The sequence below is a fragment of the Myotis yumanensis genome, unplaced genomic scaffold (assembly GCF_028538775.1).
Source record: "Myotis yumanensis isolate MYYU_CA2020_CCGP unplaced genomic scaffold, mMyoYum1.0.hap1 SCAF_3, whole genome shotgun sequence".
Taxonomy (NCBI): domain Eukaryota; kingdom Metazoa; phylum Chordata; class Mammalia; order Chiroptera; family Vespertilionidae; genus Myotis; species Myotis yumanensis.
In genome coordinates, this window is record NW_027223754.1 from 32181914 (window position 1) to 32197903 (window position 15990).

Sequence of the window (15990 nt, forward strand, 5' to 3'; positions counted from 1 at the left end):
GTAATTACTGTCATATTTGATTGAACTTTGCATTAAGGGCTATCGGAACTTTCTTGATGCCATTGAATCAATTACATAGATAATTAAAGTTGCACACTGTCTGCCTTTACCTTTTGGTTCCTTCCTCTTGCTTGCCTCTGGCCTCCAACTTATCTTTGTGGTAAGTAGCATTCATTTCATTCCTGAGCCGGTCATTCTCACGGGCAATGTCTGAAGCATTCTGAATGACCAGGGCATCATAGGTCTTCAGCCCCATGTCCTCTGTAATCTGCAGGAAGCTGTTGATGGACGTGACCTCTTGCTGTCTGATGCTTCTTTTCTGAAGCAAGTGCTGGCGTGCCAGAAATCCTCTTATAACTTCCCCATAAAAGAATGCAATCAGGGGTCAGGGAGAGAAGCAAAAGCGGAAAAACCCAGACCCACACAACACAGTACATTTATGTCTGAGCAACTACAAAATAAGATATTTAATTCAGAATAAAATGTACTAAAACATTCTAATCTTGCATTAAAAAATATCTAAATTTAGTCATGATAACACTAGAGACACAAATCCTTTTTTTAAAAAATATATTTTATTGATTTTTTACAGAGAGGAAGGGAGAGAGATAGAGAGTTAGAAACATCGATGAGAGAGAAACATCGATCAGCCGCCTCCTGCACATCCCCCACTGGGGATGTGCCCGCAACCCAGGTACATGCCCCTGACCGGAATCGAACCTGGGACCCTTCAGTCCACAGGCCGATGCTCTATCCACTGAGCCAAACCAGTTTCGGCATGACACAAATCCTTAAACTGAATGAGGTCATGCAAGTAATCTACACTAATAAAAGAGAAACATGCAAATTGGTGTCACTCCGCTATGCCCACCAGCCAATCAGATGAGTATGCAAATTAACCCAACAAAGATGGTGGTTAATTTGCATACGCAGGCGAGGAGTGAAGACTGAATGCTCCAGCCGGAGTGAAGACTGAAGACTGAAGACTGAAGAGGCTTGGCTTCTCCACTGCGGCCAGAGCAGGGAAGCTAGGCCTCGCTGTGGCTGCAGTGGAGAAGCCATGCCTTGCTGAGGCCATAGGGGAGAAGCCTATCCTCAAGGCTTGGCTTCTCTGCTGAGGCCGGACCAAAGGCCTGGGTCCCAGGTGCCGGAGAAAAACCGGTGCCGGCAGCCAGGGGAAGAAAGGCCTATTGCGTGAATCTTCTTGCAACAGGCTTCTAGTATCATGATAAGGCCCCCACACTTTTTTTGTTTGTTTGATAGACTGGACTAAAGTCAATGAAAAAGAATGAGGTCCTGCCCTAACTGGTTTGGCTCAGTGGATAGAGCAACGGCCTGCGGACTCAAGGGTCCCAGGTTCGATTCCGGTCAAGGGCATGTACCTTGGCTGCGGGCACATTCCTAGTAGGGGGTGTACAGGAGGCAGCTGATCAATGTTTCTCGCTCATCGATGTTTCTAACTCTCTATCCCTCTCCCTTCCTCTCTGTAAAAAAATCAATAAAATATATTTAAAAAAAGAGAGAATGAGGTCCAAACCCCAGAGAATTTTGGGGTTTGACTCTAACTGGACCATTTTGGGACACACTTATTATCTTTCATTATATCAGATTATAACAGAAATTATGAGGCTCCTGGAATCACTCTTTGAAAACATCAATCACATATTGTTAATAGGACTGTGATTTAACCTGTAGAAAAACTAACACTGCACTTACGACTCTAGGAAGAGATTGTATAAAATATAGGACATCCTCCCTGCTCTCTGAGGAAGCAGGGATAGAAAAATGTGTAAGAATTGGGGGAAACAAGTGAGTGAACACATTTTGAAATGGCTAATTTTAGCACATATGTAAGACTTGAAATAAAAACAATGAGCACAATTTAAAGGCACTTCCATGTGTTCAGAACACCATTTGATCACTCATTGCCCCCACTCAATGATAATTAATACTCCATTATCTTCATTCTGTAGACAAAGAGAAGCGTAGTGAGGCCTTATTACAGTGTGTAAGACTTATTATAAACAACTAGAGGCCCGGTGCATGGATTTGTGCACTGGTGGGGGCGTGGCCTATGGGGATCAGCCTGCTGTGGGAGCCCAGCTCATCCTGGTCAGCCGAGTGACACGCCTACTGTGGGAGCACGCTGACCACCAGGGGGCAGCTCCTGCGTTGGGCCCTGCTGGTCAGTGTGCATCCACAGGTCTTTCTGGTCATTCCGCTATTTGGTCGCTAGGCTTTTTATATATATAGATATGTTCATAGCCTCCTCCAGCTTAAGGATTTTTGCCTTTAGTATTTCCTGAATTTTGATTTCCCTTTTTAATACGAGATTAGAGTATGTCAGTAAATGTTTATTCTGGGTTAAATGTATCTTCCACCAAGTAAATACAACCAATGAATAGAAGAGCCAGGATTTGAGTCTCTGGTTACGAGGCCAAGTTCATTCCCTTAGCATCTAACCACTCAGACATCACGTGATCTGTCGCTCTGCAGAGAGCAGATCACCAACAGGGAAGCCAAGGTAGCATGCTTGCGATCCATGTGCGGAAGAACTTTTTATAACACTGAGCACAGGGTATAAATGGATCAGGTTGCTTCCTGAGAAAGGGACTCTGCTTCCAGTCCCTGAGCAAGTTCATGAGAGCAAAATGGTCCTCCCTGCTTGTGGATGCTGTGGACAGATGCAGGGGGAGTGATTACTATTGGGTCCTTTTGACTCTGGGATGCCATCCCTTCCAATTCTAAGTTTCTAAGATTAGAAGGAACTGTTTGCATTTTAAGAAGGTCTATACTTTCAGGGAAAACCAATGAGTGTAGCAAAATCACTTTATTCTTGTCTGTAGGGGAAGGAAAAAAAGGCTGTGAAACATCGAGTGCTTTAAAATAGTCTGTGGCTACTGAAGAACAGTGTGTGGGTTATCTCTGACATTCACTTGATGCCTTTTCTTGATTACAAGGTGGAAAGCTGCACACAACTTTCCACAATTACGGCTTCAGAGGCAAGCACTCTGCAGGCAGCTAAAATGCTTCAGGCTTTTCTTCCGATGGCAATACTAAATGTTTAGTTACTTTGTAATGCCGTGGTATTGAATTAACTGTAAACCGTCATGCTGCACTAATCTAAAGGGGGGAAAATTAAACAGTAAAAGGTACAACCAGACTTACAGAAAGAGAAAATGCGGAATAAGTGTTAACCATGTGATGGGCACACTGGGAGAGAGCAGCAGAATTCAAATTGGCCCATTCACTTGCTATTTCTATTACATTAAAAAAAAAAAAAACCCACACCAATAAAAAACAAACAAAAAAAACTGAGACATTGACTTTTGGAAGGATCAAGCTGCTTAATCTCCTGTAATAAATGGAATATTAATGTGGATATGCCAGATTTCCTGTGACCTCCGACGTCAGCAGAGCTATTCCCTGGATTCATGACCCAGGAATCTATGGTCCCATATTTGGAAAACTCTATTTTCTCACATTTCATACTAGCGCCTTTTCAAATTCTTTAAAAATGTTATACCAGTTGCTATAAATTGGTATATTTAACAAGGGACAACTAATAAAAATAAATTTGCTCCAATATATATTGATACTTATTCTCTTTCTGACAATTTTAAAAGACTGCTTTTATGACATTTATAGTATTCAGATTTTAAGTTTCATCTAGGACAAAGTAAACATATATAGTCAGAGAGAAACTTCTGTTAGGAATAATTTGAGATTAAAATAATTTAATTTAAGATTAACAGCTTTCTTCCCCCCCCCCAACATTTACAAAGAAAAAAAAATGAGAACTCTTGAAAAACTGGAAATGACACCACATCATATAAATTTTGAGTAAATTTCATAGTAGCAAAAAGTACTGAAGGAACTATTCCAAGAGATATAAAAAGAAAAATCAATAAGTAATGCTTTGCATTTAAGAGCCTATAATTTAAAAAACACTTTTATATCCTTTATTTCATTTATGCCATAGGAAGTTATGGTTTTCATCTTGATGCCATTTTGTAGACCAGTCTCAATTTTTTATCTTTAGAGGTGAAGCGATAACTAGAGTTCTGCTCATTTCTTTTGTTTCAGGTCAGCAGGGCACAGCAACTTATCTTTGTAACAGAATAGAAGAGAAATTTCTAGTGGGCAGCCCTGATGGAAGACAGGGGACACATTCTTCTAATTATATTTAAGGAACATTTCCAGGAGAATTTGATACTTCATTCTGTGTACATATAACAAGATATTACATGGGGCTCTCAGTTAACTCCATAGCGCAGTGATTACAACACTGGTCTTGTAAATTGGATTCTTCCCATTCCAATCACAGCTGAGGCTGGAAATGCAGCTTCTGATTCAGGAGGTGCGAGGTGGGGCCTGAAATGCTACATTTCTAAGTATCCCGTGTGGTGCCGAGGCTGCAGATGCTCAGGTCACAGGGTGGTTTGTCAGGGCTGGCCACACAAACAGGAACTGCCAAGGTCGGTCCAAAACAGACCTGTGACCCCAGCCTCTCTCCACACTGATGAAGGACAAAATTAAGGAGGCCAGGTGATCATCACCACTCACAGAGAAGCCACAGTTGCTGAGAGTTGAGGGTGGGTCCTTTCCCTACCCGAGGCCTCCCCCACTGCCTCCGCCCTCCAGGCTGGTGAAAGTGGCTTCTGAGGACCATCCCGAGAACTTGCTATGTGACTCTGGAGTTTGGAGGACATGGTGGCGCATGAGCCCTGAGAAGACGGATGCTGCATCAGTGGCTGCTGCCAGGCACTAAATGCAGGGTGGCTCTGCAGGGAGAAGCTACACCTGTCAGGGCCCCAGGGTGTGGTTCTCCAGCACCAGACATGGTTTGCAAGACAGAGATGTCTGCTTGCAGTCATTTAAAGAGACTTCTTAGACAGCATAGAGGCCTGGGCGTAGAATGTCCATGGGGTACCCGGGAGCTGAGGGGGCTTATGAGTGACTGTCCAAAGGAGAGGTCTTGCCAGTTCTCAGGTGGGTAGTGCAGATAAGTGCTGAAATGTGCCCACATATCCAAATCGCCATTGAACACCTGATCACCCCACCAGAGGAATCCCGGGCCAGGTCACACTGCAGAGGGTCAGACAGAAGAGCTGCTCTGTCCCCTCACTCTCCCTCCGCTTCGTCAGCTTTGGAGGGTCACAGGTGCGCATGAGCCTAAGGAGGCAGGAGTGAGTGCCTACTGCCCACCTGTGGGGTCTGAGAGGTCCAAGATGAACGTTTTTACTTAGAATGAAGTGCTGAATTTTAAGCGTTATTTGGATGGAACTCGTTCATTCTGAATGAGACGGTTTGAGGAACCAGAATGTAGCCGTACTTTTTATCATTAGAAAATGGTAAGACATTGGAGATTTAATGAGGGGCATGCCTGGATGAAACCAGGGGTTTCAAACGGATAGAGCCCTGAACAGAATGAAACTGATTTCTGCATCCTGTGAAGTGTCTTTGCTAGTTTTGAACAGCTTCAAATATACTAGAGAGCTCATTACAACCAGTTCCACCAAAAACTAACATATGGATCCATTTTTTCCCTTTTGCCTTTCTTTGATAATTATATTTATAATGCATAATTAAATTATTGAGAAAATTAAAAATGTATTAAGGATGTATGTTTTATGTGAGGCATAGTTATGATTTTTAATATGTAGCCATTTTTGATGGTCGCTTGGGTTTTGATAGGAAAAGAAATTCTAAAGGAACTATTTTAAAGTTAAAATGAAAAAAAATGCTATCTGCTATCAAATATAATGCTCCAGATATCATCACTGCTTCACAAAGGAAAAATAAAGTCCAGGATTTTCCCATGCATATGCAGAATCACATAAAATATGATCTAGCCAATCGACTGACTGAACTGGCTGGGAACCTGGCTTCTTAGCTGGATCTAAGTACCACTGTGGGTTCAAAGCATGAATATTTGCAAGGTAGAGGATGCATAAAGCATAGAATAGGAATAGCTCTTCTTCCAAACTGTGGTTTAGATAAAAATCTGCTACAAAATATCAGATGAAATGACTACCGCATAAAGCATGAGCCGTGCAGTGTCTGCATACACTGATTCACACACAGGTAAAGAGCAAACCAAGCCACAGTGCTGCCTAACCCCCCGGAAAGTGTCCGTAAGTAGCATCAAGGAGTGGATGGAGCAGTTCACTCCAATGTAGATCCCACTGATATTTAGACTTCTATTCCACAACTCACAAAAGTTCATATATGTTAGTGTGCACTGTTACCTTTTTGACAGATGATAATTTTTCTCTGCAGCTGTAGGCACAAATCATTGAGCTGGTTGGCATGGCAGTATTTTAGAAACACTTTTCGGACTCCCATCTAAAATGTAAACAGCAGGGAAACATTTAATAGCACGGAGATGCCAAAATGATGATGGGAAAACCATCAGGCAAGAGATTTTTCCAGAAGACAATTAGAATAAACAAAGCTAACAAATTTAATTCCAGTACATCTCCCTTATTATTTTTTAACACTATTAACACCTAATCCCAATCACCCAAATTTTGTTCTAATAAGTATCTTTATTGTGTGTACACATTGTCACCAATGTTTTCAAATGCCTACACACTACAGTGGTGGTAGGTGCATTATGTAGTGCAAAATACTGACTGGCTTTGACTCTTTTTTTTATTGCTGACACTATTACAGATGTCCCCCACCTCCCCTACATTTGTCCACCTCCACCCAGCCCCCCACCACCACTCCCCTGGCTGCACTACTCTGTTGTCTGTTCATGGGCTATGCATATGTGTTCTCTGGCTACTCTCTGCACCTTTTATCCAGTCCTCTTTATCAGAAGGTACAGCCAGCCCCATGCATGAATTTTCACACTCCCGAGCCAGACCCCTAACTTTCCTTTGTGATCCTTTTCTTTTCTCAACCCAGGGCAGGGTGGTTAAGTTTACAAAAAGGGAAAACAACCAAACAAAAGACCCAAACAAAACATACAGAGGTCACACAATATTGTCTCATGTCAATTAATTTTTCTACTCAACTGTACATTATTATATACTAGAGGCCTGATGCACAAAATTCATGCAAGATGCAAGAGTAGGCCTTCCTTCCCCCGGCTGCCGGCACTGGCTTCCTTCTGGCATCCGGAACCCAGGCTTCCCTCTGGCACCAGGGACCTGGGCTTCCCTCACAGCCCTGGCTTCATCCAAAGGTTGTCAGGAAGGACCTCTGGTCTAATTAGCATATTATGCTTTTATTATTATAGATCAATGTATATAGCTGCAATTATAGAACAGCAACATTGAAGTAAAAAGACTCAACAAAGTCACGTGAGCAATAATTTTCTAGTCATCTGCATAAGCAGAAGTATGCTTTCTTCTCTAGAATTTTAAAATTTTATCACGTCCCCAAATTCGTTTCCATAAAAAAGGTTAGTGGTATGCGAGCTAGTCCAATCATGCTGCTATTGATGAAAGCAGCTACCAAAGAGAATTCTTAAAAACACACAACAATAAGCCATGCCGAGCATTTAAAAAATACTTTTCCTGTGTGTTGTGCTCATTTTCTAAGAATTCATGGAACTGAATGCCCTTTACAATGTAAGTGTTCACAGTGTCTCAGGGGAAGCAGGCACAAATAATTGCAGAAAAGCCTAGTAAATACTGACACGAAGTGCTGTGGAAGCTCGGAGGTGATATTCTGTTAGATAAAGAGGAAATACTGCATAGGCAAACCTGGTAATATGTTCATAATCATATCCTCAGCACTTGAGACAAACACTGTTAAAATAAGAGGAAGACTAACATGTGTGCTCCCAAGCATGACCTGAGGACATTAAATGATAACACCGCACAGCCTGTGTCATACATCACAATGACACCCGAGGCTTGCATGTATATACACATCATTAGGTACTGGAAAGGTTTATAGGTCAGACTTGTCTTCAGAGTACGTGGCCAGAGGCAGTTTATGAACCTTTTCATATGGAAACGGAGTTTACTTCAAACATATTTTGTCACTTCCCATCTTTCCTTCTAACTCTCCCCTTAGCCATGTTGTCTTAATGAAACACACATTTACACGGAATTGGGACAGGAATCTTACACTATGGTAGTCAGGGTAGTTAGTTAGATCAACAGAGAATGCTCTCAACTACTGTTCTGTTTCAGAGGCCTCTGGCTGACTAGATGTTCTTCTTCATTTAGTTTTTTTGTTGTTGTTTTTTTTTTTAGTTGGTTGAAATTTGAGACATTTGCCTAGGTGGGTGGCTACAGAGAGTTGTTACTTCTTTCCCCCATTGTATTGCCATTCTCTCTCCCTAGTTATTTTCCATAAGTCACAGTCTTTTTTCCGCTTCCCGACTATTGACTTCTTTTGGCAGTCAACAGGAAGAGCAGTTGGTACTGTCTGTGAGCACTGCGGAACAAATCTGTGAGACAGGCACTGGGAAGGAGGGAGCATGTCATCTTTCTGTTCATCCCTGACTGTGGCATGTTACTCACTGTGGGAAACTACATCCCAAAGGCAAAATTCATGCAAACCTGAGTTCCAAAATGAAACTCTAAAAGAGTGATAGCCAGCAAGACTCCACAAATGGTGGAATGAATAACAATTAAGGGAACTAACAAATGCAAGGAACACTAGGGGAAGAGACCTAGAGAATGCAATCAGGAGAACTGGATTCTAGTCCCACCTCCATACTTAAAAGGAGACCCTGGGCAGGAAGAGAGTTAGAAGACTAAGATCTGGTACAGTGACATCTCTAACAGCCATTCAAAAAACCAAATTCATTTACCTTGAGAATTCTGCTAGAGTTACAAAGGAGATTCCTCTCCTTAATGAGTTCATATGGAAAATCTGCAGTAAGCAAATCTAGCAAGAATACATGCTTAGTGTGATGATAAGAGTTATTTTCAAGGACCATCAAAAAGGAGGAGGTGATCAAGGTGGAATCAGGTAAGATTCACTGAGAAGCATGTTATCTAAGCCATTTAGCATTGAAGGGTATGCAGGAATTTTCCAGGGTGGCTAGGCATGATGGGAAAAAGATGAATGGGGGCAGAAAAACTAACATATGAAAGGCAAGGAGCAGAGAATGACAAACCAGCTAGGGGGTACAAATGTGTGAAGAGTGATGAGAGAAGAGATTACAGATGTAGCTAGTGGCCAAATTGTGAAGAGTATTACAGGAAAACGTGGACATTCTCCTATGAGCAATGTGGCTAAAATGAACGAATTAAAGGGGATCAGACCTAACTTTTATAAAAATAATTTTTGAATCTCTATTTGAAATCTATAAAGTCCTTACTTTTTCAGGAGAATGGATTGTTGGGCTTGGCTTTGGGAAAGAGTTTGCTGGCAAAGTGAGACGATATAATGCAATCACAACAGTTTGGTTTTGGAAGGTTATACAACTGTTGCTTGTCTGGTGGCCAGTCCCTATTTATCCTTTATAACTGGTGCTAAACCCCACCTTCATTATTAGATCTCTGATATTCATTTATTTACTTACAGTAGGGCTTTTATGACTTTCATTTGTGTTCCCAGAGCACCCTCTGAATGATCCTTTTTCTCTTATTATATGCATTGCATATTTATCATCATCTATATATTCATATCTCTCAAAAATATGAAGATATATTCTTGATCTTACAAGTGGTAGGGATGTGATGAGGGTGGATTTGAATTAGACAGAGAAGATGAGGAACTGTGAAGTGCTGGTGTAAGATGAGTAGAGAGATGGATGATAATGTCTTCAAGGATGGAAATAAGGTATGATGGATGATGGGAATAGAAGCCAGACCCAGAAGTCATTCAGCAATCTGTGAATAAGTCATGGACATCAGTCAGCGATAGAATAAATGATGGTGGAAATAAAAGGAAAAAGAAATGGAGTGAAAATGGTCCACAAGTGGTGCAGACATAAGAAAGTTTGGGCAGCAATGATTCAGCTGACCCCTCTCCTCTACTGAGACAAAGGAAGGGAGAAAAAGTGAAATCGTAAGCTATTGTCAAACCATATCCAGTTTTCAGTTTACATAGGTAGACTAAATTAGAAGGGGAGTAAATATGGAGGGCAAAGTGGATTTTTTTCAGTATATATTAGCGATTCCATGGATTCTGACTGTGGGTACTTGAGAAGCAGTCTGAGTGTTTCACAGGGCTGATCTGTTAGGCCAAACTTGGAGGCAGGAAAATGAAGTTCTTGATGGGAGCCATGGTCGGGGATAATAGCAAGGGAGGAGGGGAGTAGGTATGTGAGAGCACAGGGCATGTGCGAGGGAAGCTGGGATGTTAGACATGTAATGTTGGGAACCAAAGGCCAGCTCTCAAAGCTCCTGGTGGGTTTTTGGTGTAGCTACTAGTATGTCCATAAAAATTCTCCCTGCAGTGGTAAAACCAAGGGCTTTGAAAGTAAGGAGGGCTTCTAGGCATCTGGTTCAATGGGAGGGGGAGAGAATTAAATTCTGAATCCACATTTAAAGTATCCTGTTCAGTTCCATCCATGCTGTTGCAAATGGTAAGAATTCCTTCTTTTTTACAGCAGCATAGTATTCCATTGTGTAGATGTACCACAGCATTATGCTAAGTGAAATAAGCCAGCCAATGAAAGAAAAATACCACATGATCTCATTCATTTATGGATAATAAAGACCATTAAAAGCTGATGAACAAAAATAGATAAAGAGGCAGAGCAGCATCAAACAGACTGTCAAACTACAGCGGGAAGGCTGGGGAGGGTTGGGGGGCGGGAGGAGCGGGGTAAGAGATCAACCGAAGGACTTGTATGCATGCATATAAGCATAATCAATGGACATAAGACACTGGGGGGTAGGGGAGGCCGGGGGAATGTCAAGGGGGGGGGGGGGAAAGGAGACATATGTAATACTCTTTGTAATACTTTAAGCAATAAAAAAAATAAAGTATCATGTTCAACAGAGCTAAAGACTTCATGGAAATGGCTAGGTATTGTGCTGCCATCACATTCAGGAAGTTTTAGAAAGTTCTTCATTCACCTCCTTGGTATACTTTACAGTTATTCAATGGACTGATCCATTATTTCATATCCATTCATTCACATTTTTTACCATATATAATTCATTTTTGGATTGGCAAGATGCGGAGATGCTCATTAAAAATGTTACCATTTGCCCTGACTGGTTTGGCTCAGTGGATAGAGCGTCGGCCTGCAGACTGAAAGGTCCCAGGTTCAATTCCGGTCAAGGGAATGTACCTTGGTTGCGGGCACATCCCCAGTAGGGGGTGTGCAGAAGGCAGCTGATCGATGTTTCTCTCTCATCGATGTTTCTGACTCTCTATCTCTCTCCCTTCCTCTTTGTAAGAAATCAATAAAATATATTTTTTAAAAATGTTACCATTTGTTTGACAGTTGCTGGTCTTTTGGGGTTGTCATATTTGTAGCAAATGTTTCTTCTCTTCTAAAAGATTAAAATTAGCCCTTCAGCAGGATTTTGAATTTCTTCATCAGAAACTATTCTGAATAATGCATTTTAGTCCTTCAGTCCTCTGGTATCACTGATAGTTAGGATTAGTGAAGCATAAATCTAGAAATCTTTATCAGAAAAACTCAGAGAGGATCACATGAATTTTAGGAGAAATGTGTTGGCCATTTTAATTTTTCTATGGAATGAATTCACATAAAGTTACTTTGCAGTCAGTGCCTTAGTGTGCTGTCTCACATCCAACAAATTAGGATTCATCTGAATGAGAACAAATGTTCAGATCACCTACATTCTTGATTCCAGTTGCATTCTCTTATAGAAAGATATTTCTCTCTCACACCGTAGAAAAGGAGGGAATGAAATGTTCTCCTACTGAGCCCTCTCCCTGTGCACTCCCTAGATGCAGAGTGTTCTGATCTGAGATTAAAATGTTAATGTCATTCTCACTCCTATAAAAGTAAGCCATCTGTGAATTATAGTCATTGCTATTTTTATTAGAAAACCATTAGGATTTTTTTTGAAGTGACAGATTTTAAAGGATTATACAAAATTATCATTGATGACTCCGAAAGCTTCAATTACTGCTACAGTCTTCAGGGACTTTTTTTTTAGAGGTGCAGGCTGTGGGAGCACAGACACCTGCTGGAATGGCGGTTGTGATGGCATGTAGGTGGTCTGGAGGATGTACTAGAGAGAGATATTAAAGGAACCTGTAAAGGTCCTCTCCTCCCTCTTCTTCCTCCCTCCTCCTCCTCCTCCTCACCACTGATTGCTGCTTCCAATCACAGCGTTATAAGAAGTAGGGTTTGCCCTCCCATGGAGGGTAGGAGGGACCCACACTTCTTGTTTCCATGGAAACCTCAGGACACCCCCCCCCTACACAGGAGATGCACATTACTGGCCTCCCTTTTTAGGGGTGTCCCCATTTGACCACTCCTCACTGTATGGGAGATGACGAACAAAACTAACTTCAGAGTGATCTTCTTAAACATCATTATATTACTTCTGTGCTGAAAATTACTTAATTGCAAGTCATAATTTTCAGGATAATGTTCAAAATCTTTATAAATGTTTATTAGACTTTCTATAGTATAGTTCTTTTTCAGGGCATTCTTGTTTATCTATTCTTAAACTATATCATATTGCTTGCTGTTCCAAAATGGGAACTTGTTTTTCTCCTCTGGCTTAACATAGTCTGTTTCTTTTTTCACATAATATCTTTATCTAAATTATCTACTTTTTAAAAAAGATTTTTTATTTAATTTTAGAGAGAGAGGGAGGGAGATGGAGAGCAAGAGAGAAACATCAATGTGAGAGTGAAACATCCATCAACAACCCCCTTTACCGAGGATTGAGCCCACAACCAGGGCATGTGCCCTGACCAGGAATTGAACCTGCAACCACTGAGCAACACCAGCCAGAGCTAAATCATCTACTGAATAAGCTCCTATTCATCATTTAAATCACAGATGGCTTGGTGAACTCTCAGTTTAGCATTTACCATATAATAATGAATTCATTAAAATAGCATATCTATGTCATTAATGTATCTTGTATGTCTCTATAATATCACTGATTTCCTTATTTTGTCATTATTGGTATACCTACATGAATATTCAACTTGACTATGAAATACTTTGGTGGGCTAGGATAACACTGAAGAAATATAAAGATGGTAAGTTATATATATTAAGGCGAAGGAAATGAAAGTAAATGGAATAAAATGGAGAAAGAACTTCAAAGACCGATTTTAATAGATACTAGGTATACTATGAATTCAGTTATTTACAAAAATTCATTTAAAATAATGAAATCTTAAAATTAAACTTTTATGAACTACTTTAATTCATTCATTTTCTAAAAATGCATTTAATGTTGCTCAAGAAATAAAGACTTTTGGTATAAGACTATTGCAAACCAAAATCTAGAACGCACCCCATCCTCTAAGTCTTTACCTGCTCTTCAATTCTCCTTGCATACTGCCTCCAATTTATTAATCTTCCAGAAACTGTCAATGATTCCATATTGCCTGTAAACTAAAATGCATACTTCTGAATTAGCATTCAAAGCTCTCCATAGTATGGCCTTTATTAATCTCTGAAGGACTAACACTTCTTATTCCTCTAAAAAGAGGTGCTACTTTCTGTTATTTTAACTTCCCACATATTACTGAGGGCAGAAAATCAATGTGAAACTTCTGTAGACACTATCAAGGGGCTATAGCATTCATATGCACAAAGTTTTTATTGAATGATGCTACTATTGTTCTCAGTGTTATCTTAGAAATATCACTTCACATAATATTGGGATGTTTTTCTTAATAATTACCATAGATTTTATTTTAATGAGATATCACTTATTGTCAATGCTTTTTTGTTGTTGTTAAAATGCTTAATTTCTATTGTTTCTGATAAAAGATTAATCTTTAAAATTTTCAATCTTTATTACTCTAAAAACATTAGCATTATTCTAATAAATACTTCCCACTTAAAAATAAGATATATAATACATTTACATTAAAAGTAGTCATCTTCTTTCAATATAATATTAGCATTAAAAAAAGCCCTGGTAACACCTAAAGTGCCTTACCATGTAAATCTGTTCCCAGTTTTTAAATAGCTTTATTGATGTGATGTGAACAATATACTGTTTCTTTTATATGGTTTGATGTCTCCATCACTCTCCCATCAGACTTGTTTTTCCTTCTGCTGATCTGAGAATGTCACTGTGCTCCTTTAAAATACTGTTGTTTCTACTTTTACCATGGAAAGCACTTTCTGTACTTATTATGTAATCTTTTCCAAATAGAAGCAGCCCCTCAAACCCCGATATTTCCACATACAAGCTATGAATATTCTTTCACTCATTCCTGCTTCTAATTTTTTAAAAAATTTTCATTCACTGATTTTTAGAGACAGCTAGCCAGGCAGAGAGACAAACATCCATGTGTTGTTCCAGCTATCCGTGCATTCACTGCATGCTTCCTGTATGTCCTCTGACCAAGGATCGAATCCACAATCTTGTCACCTTGTATTGGGATAATGCTCCAACCAACTGAGCCACCAGGGCAGGGCTCATTCCTGGTTCATATCATTTTAACATAGCTCCCAGGGACACTGTATCTTTTATCTTTCCTGATTTTCCTTGTCTCGCATTTATTCATCCATTCAACCTATCATGTGTCTGTCTTATCCATCTATTCATTCATCATTCATCCATCATCCATACATAAACCAAACATTTGCCAAGGGCATTCCTGATGCCAGGCCCTGTGCCAGGCTCTGGGACCGCAAGGACAAACAGAATACCCCCTACGCTCTCAAGAAGTTCAGTAAACCAACCATTTAACTAAAATTCATCTTCTCCAGGCTGAATTCACATAGTTCCCCCATTTGCTTCTTTGACTCATTAAGTTTCTAAGGATGACAATTATTTTTTATGTGTATAATTATAATTAATATTTTCATATTTTGTATTTTCATGGTAACTTTGAAAAATTATGAAATAAAAATATTCTAATTTTCAGCCAGGCTCTGAATATACTTTTAAATATCCTCAAAGGATACATTTATACTAAAATACAAGTTCTCTTCTATATAAATAGACTATTCTTGAAGTTTAACTTCAACATAGAAAAGATAATTATAGCCGTGCACATCTAATAGAGTACTGTATCTTCTATTTGAAGAAGGTGGTTTGGCTCAAATTACATATAATTGCAGGTTAAGAAAAATTAATTACTCTCACCTAGAATAGTATGACCCATACAGTAAGCAGTGATGAATAAAAACTACTACTTTAAGTTTACTAGTGAATCCCTCATTATGCAATCCTATATATTATTTCATTATGAAAATCACATCAATATAGTCAAGAGTGCTTAAAAAAAATCTCTTTTTCCCCACATAACACATTGTAAAAAGCAATCCCAAGCCGTACCCAAACAAGACTGATTAGCTCCAAAATCAAGAGGAAAGCGTATTGGATAAGTTAACGTATTCATTTAAGGAGCACCTTTAGTTTTTCTTCTTAACAAAATGGCCTCCATAATGTCAATAATTACGTGCCCCATGGAATGTGTATGTGATAAGTGATTAACAGCAACATAAGCATAATCACAGCCCACTATACTCACTGGGGCATGTATAGGCACATAGGTCGGGAGCCCTTCCACCACCAGCAACTGCCAAGCCACTGCCATCCACGTATTTTGATGTTTGCTTTACTTCTAAAAACATGAATACACTCACAGCATTTGATCCTGGGAATCTGATCTTATGTTGTTCATCCTTAAGAGGATTTTCAGATATTAAAATATACTAGTACTTCCATAGGTTTCCTAATTTTCCACATACCCATTCTGTGGTGTGTTCCTGTTTGCTTTGAGACTCATCTACACCTATTTTTGTGAATTATCTTCTGCTTTCAACTCCTAAAAGGCCAGGCCTTTTCCATTATTTAGTGCTCCACATATTGTGTGCAGCAAATTCACACTTGTTAATAAGAGCTTGAGTATATTCCTGACAAGCATTACTATTTTAGT

General features: G+C 39.8%; 1 protein-coding gene across 2 annotated transcripts in view; it reads right to left on the reverse strand.

Annotated features, from left to right (window-relative positions):
- MYO16 (myosin XVI) overlaps positions 1 to 15990 on the reverse strand; it is a 533335-nt gene that overhangs the window by 89679 nt on the left and 427666 nt on the right. For both annotated transcript variants that reach the window (XM_070408604.1, XM_070408603.1), the window contains exons 29-30: positions 6252 to 6348; positions 111 to 357 (exon numbers count right to left, since the gene is read on the reverse strand). In XM_070408604.1, coding sequence (XP_070264705.1) covers positions 111 to 357; positions 6252 to 6348 — 344 coding nt within the window. The remainder of the gene's footprint in view (positions 1 to 110; positions 358 to 6251; positions 6349 to 15990) is intronic.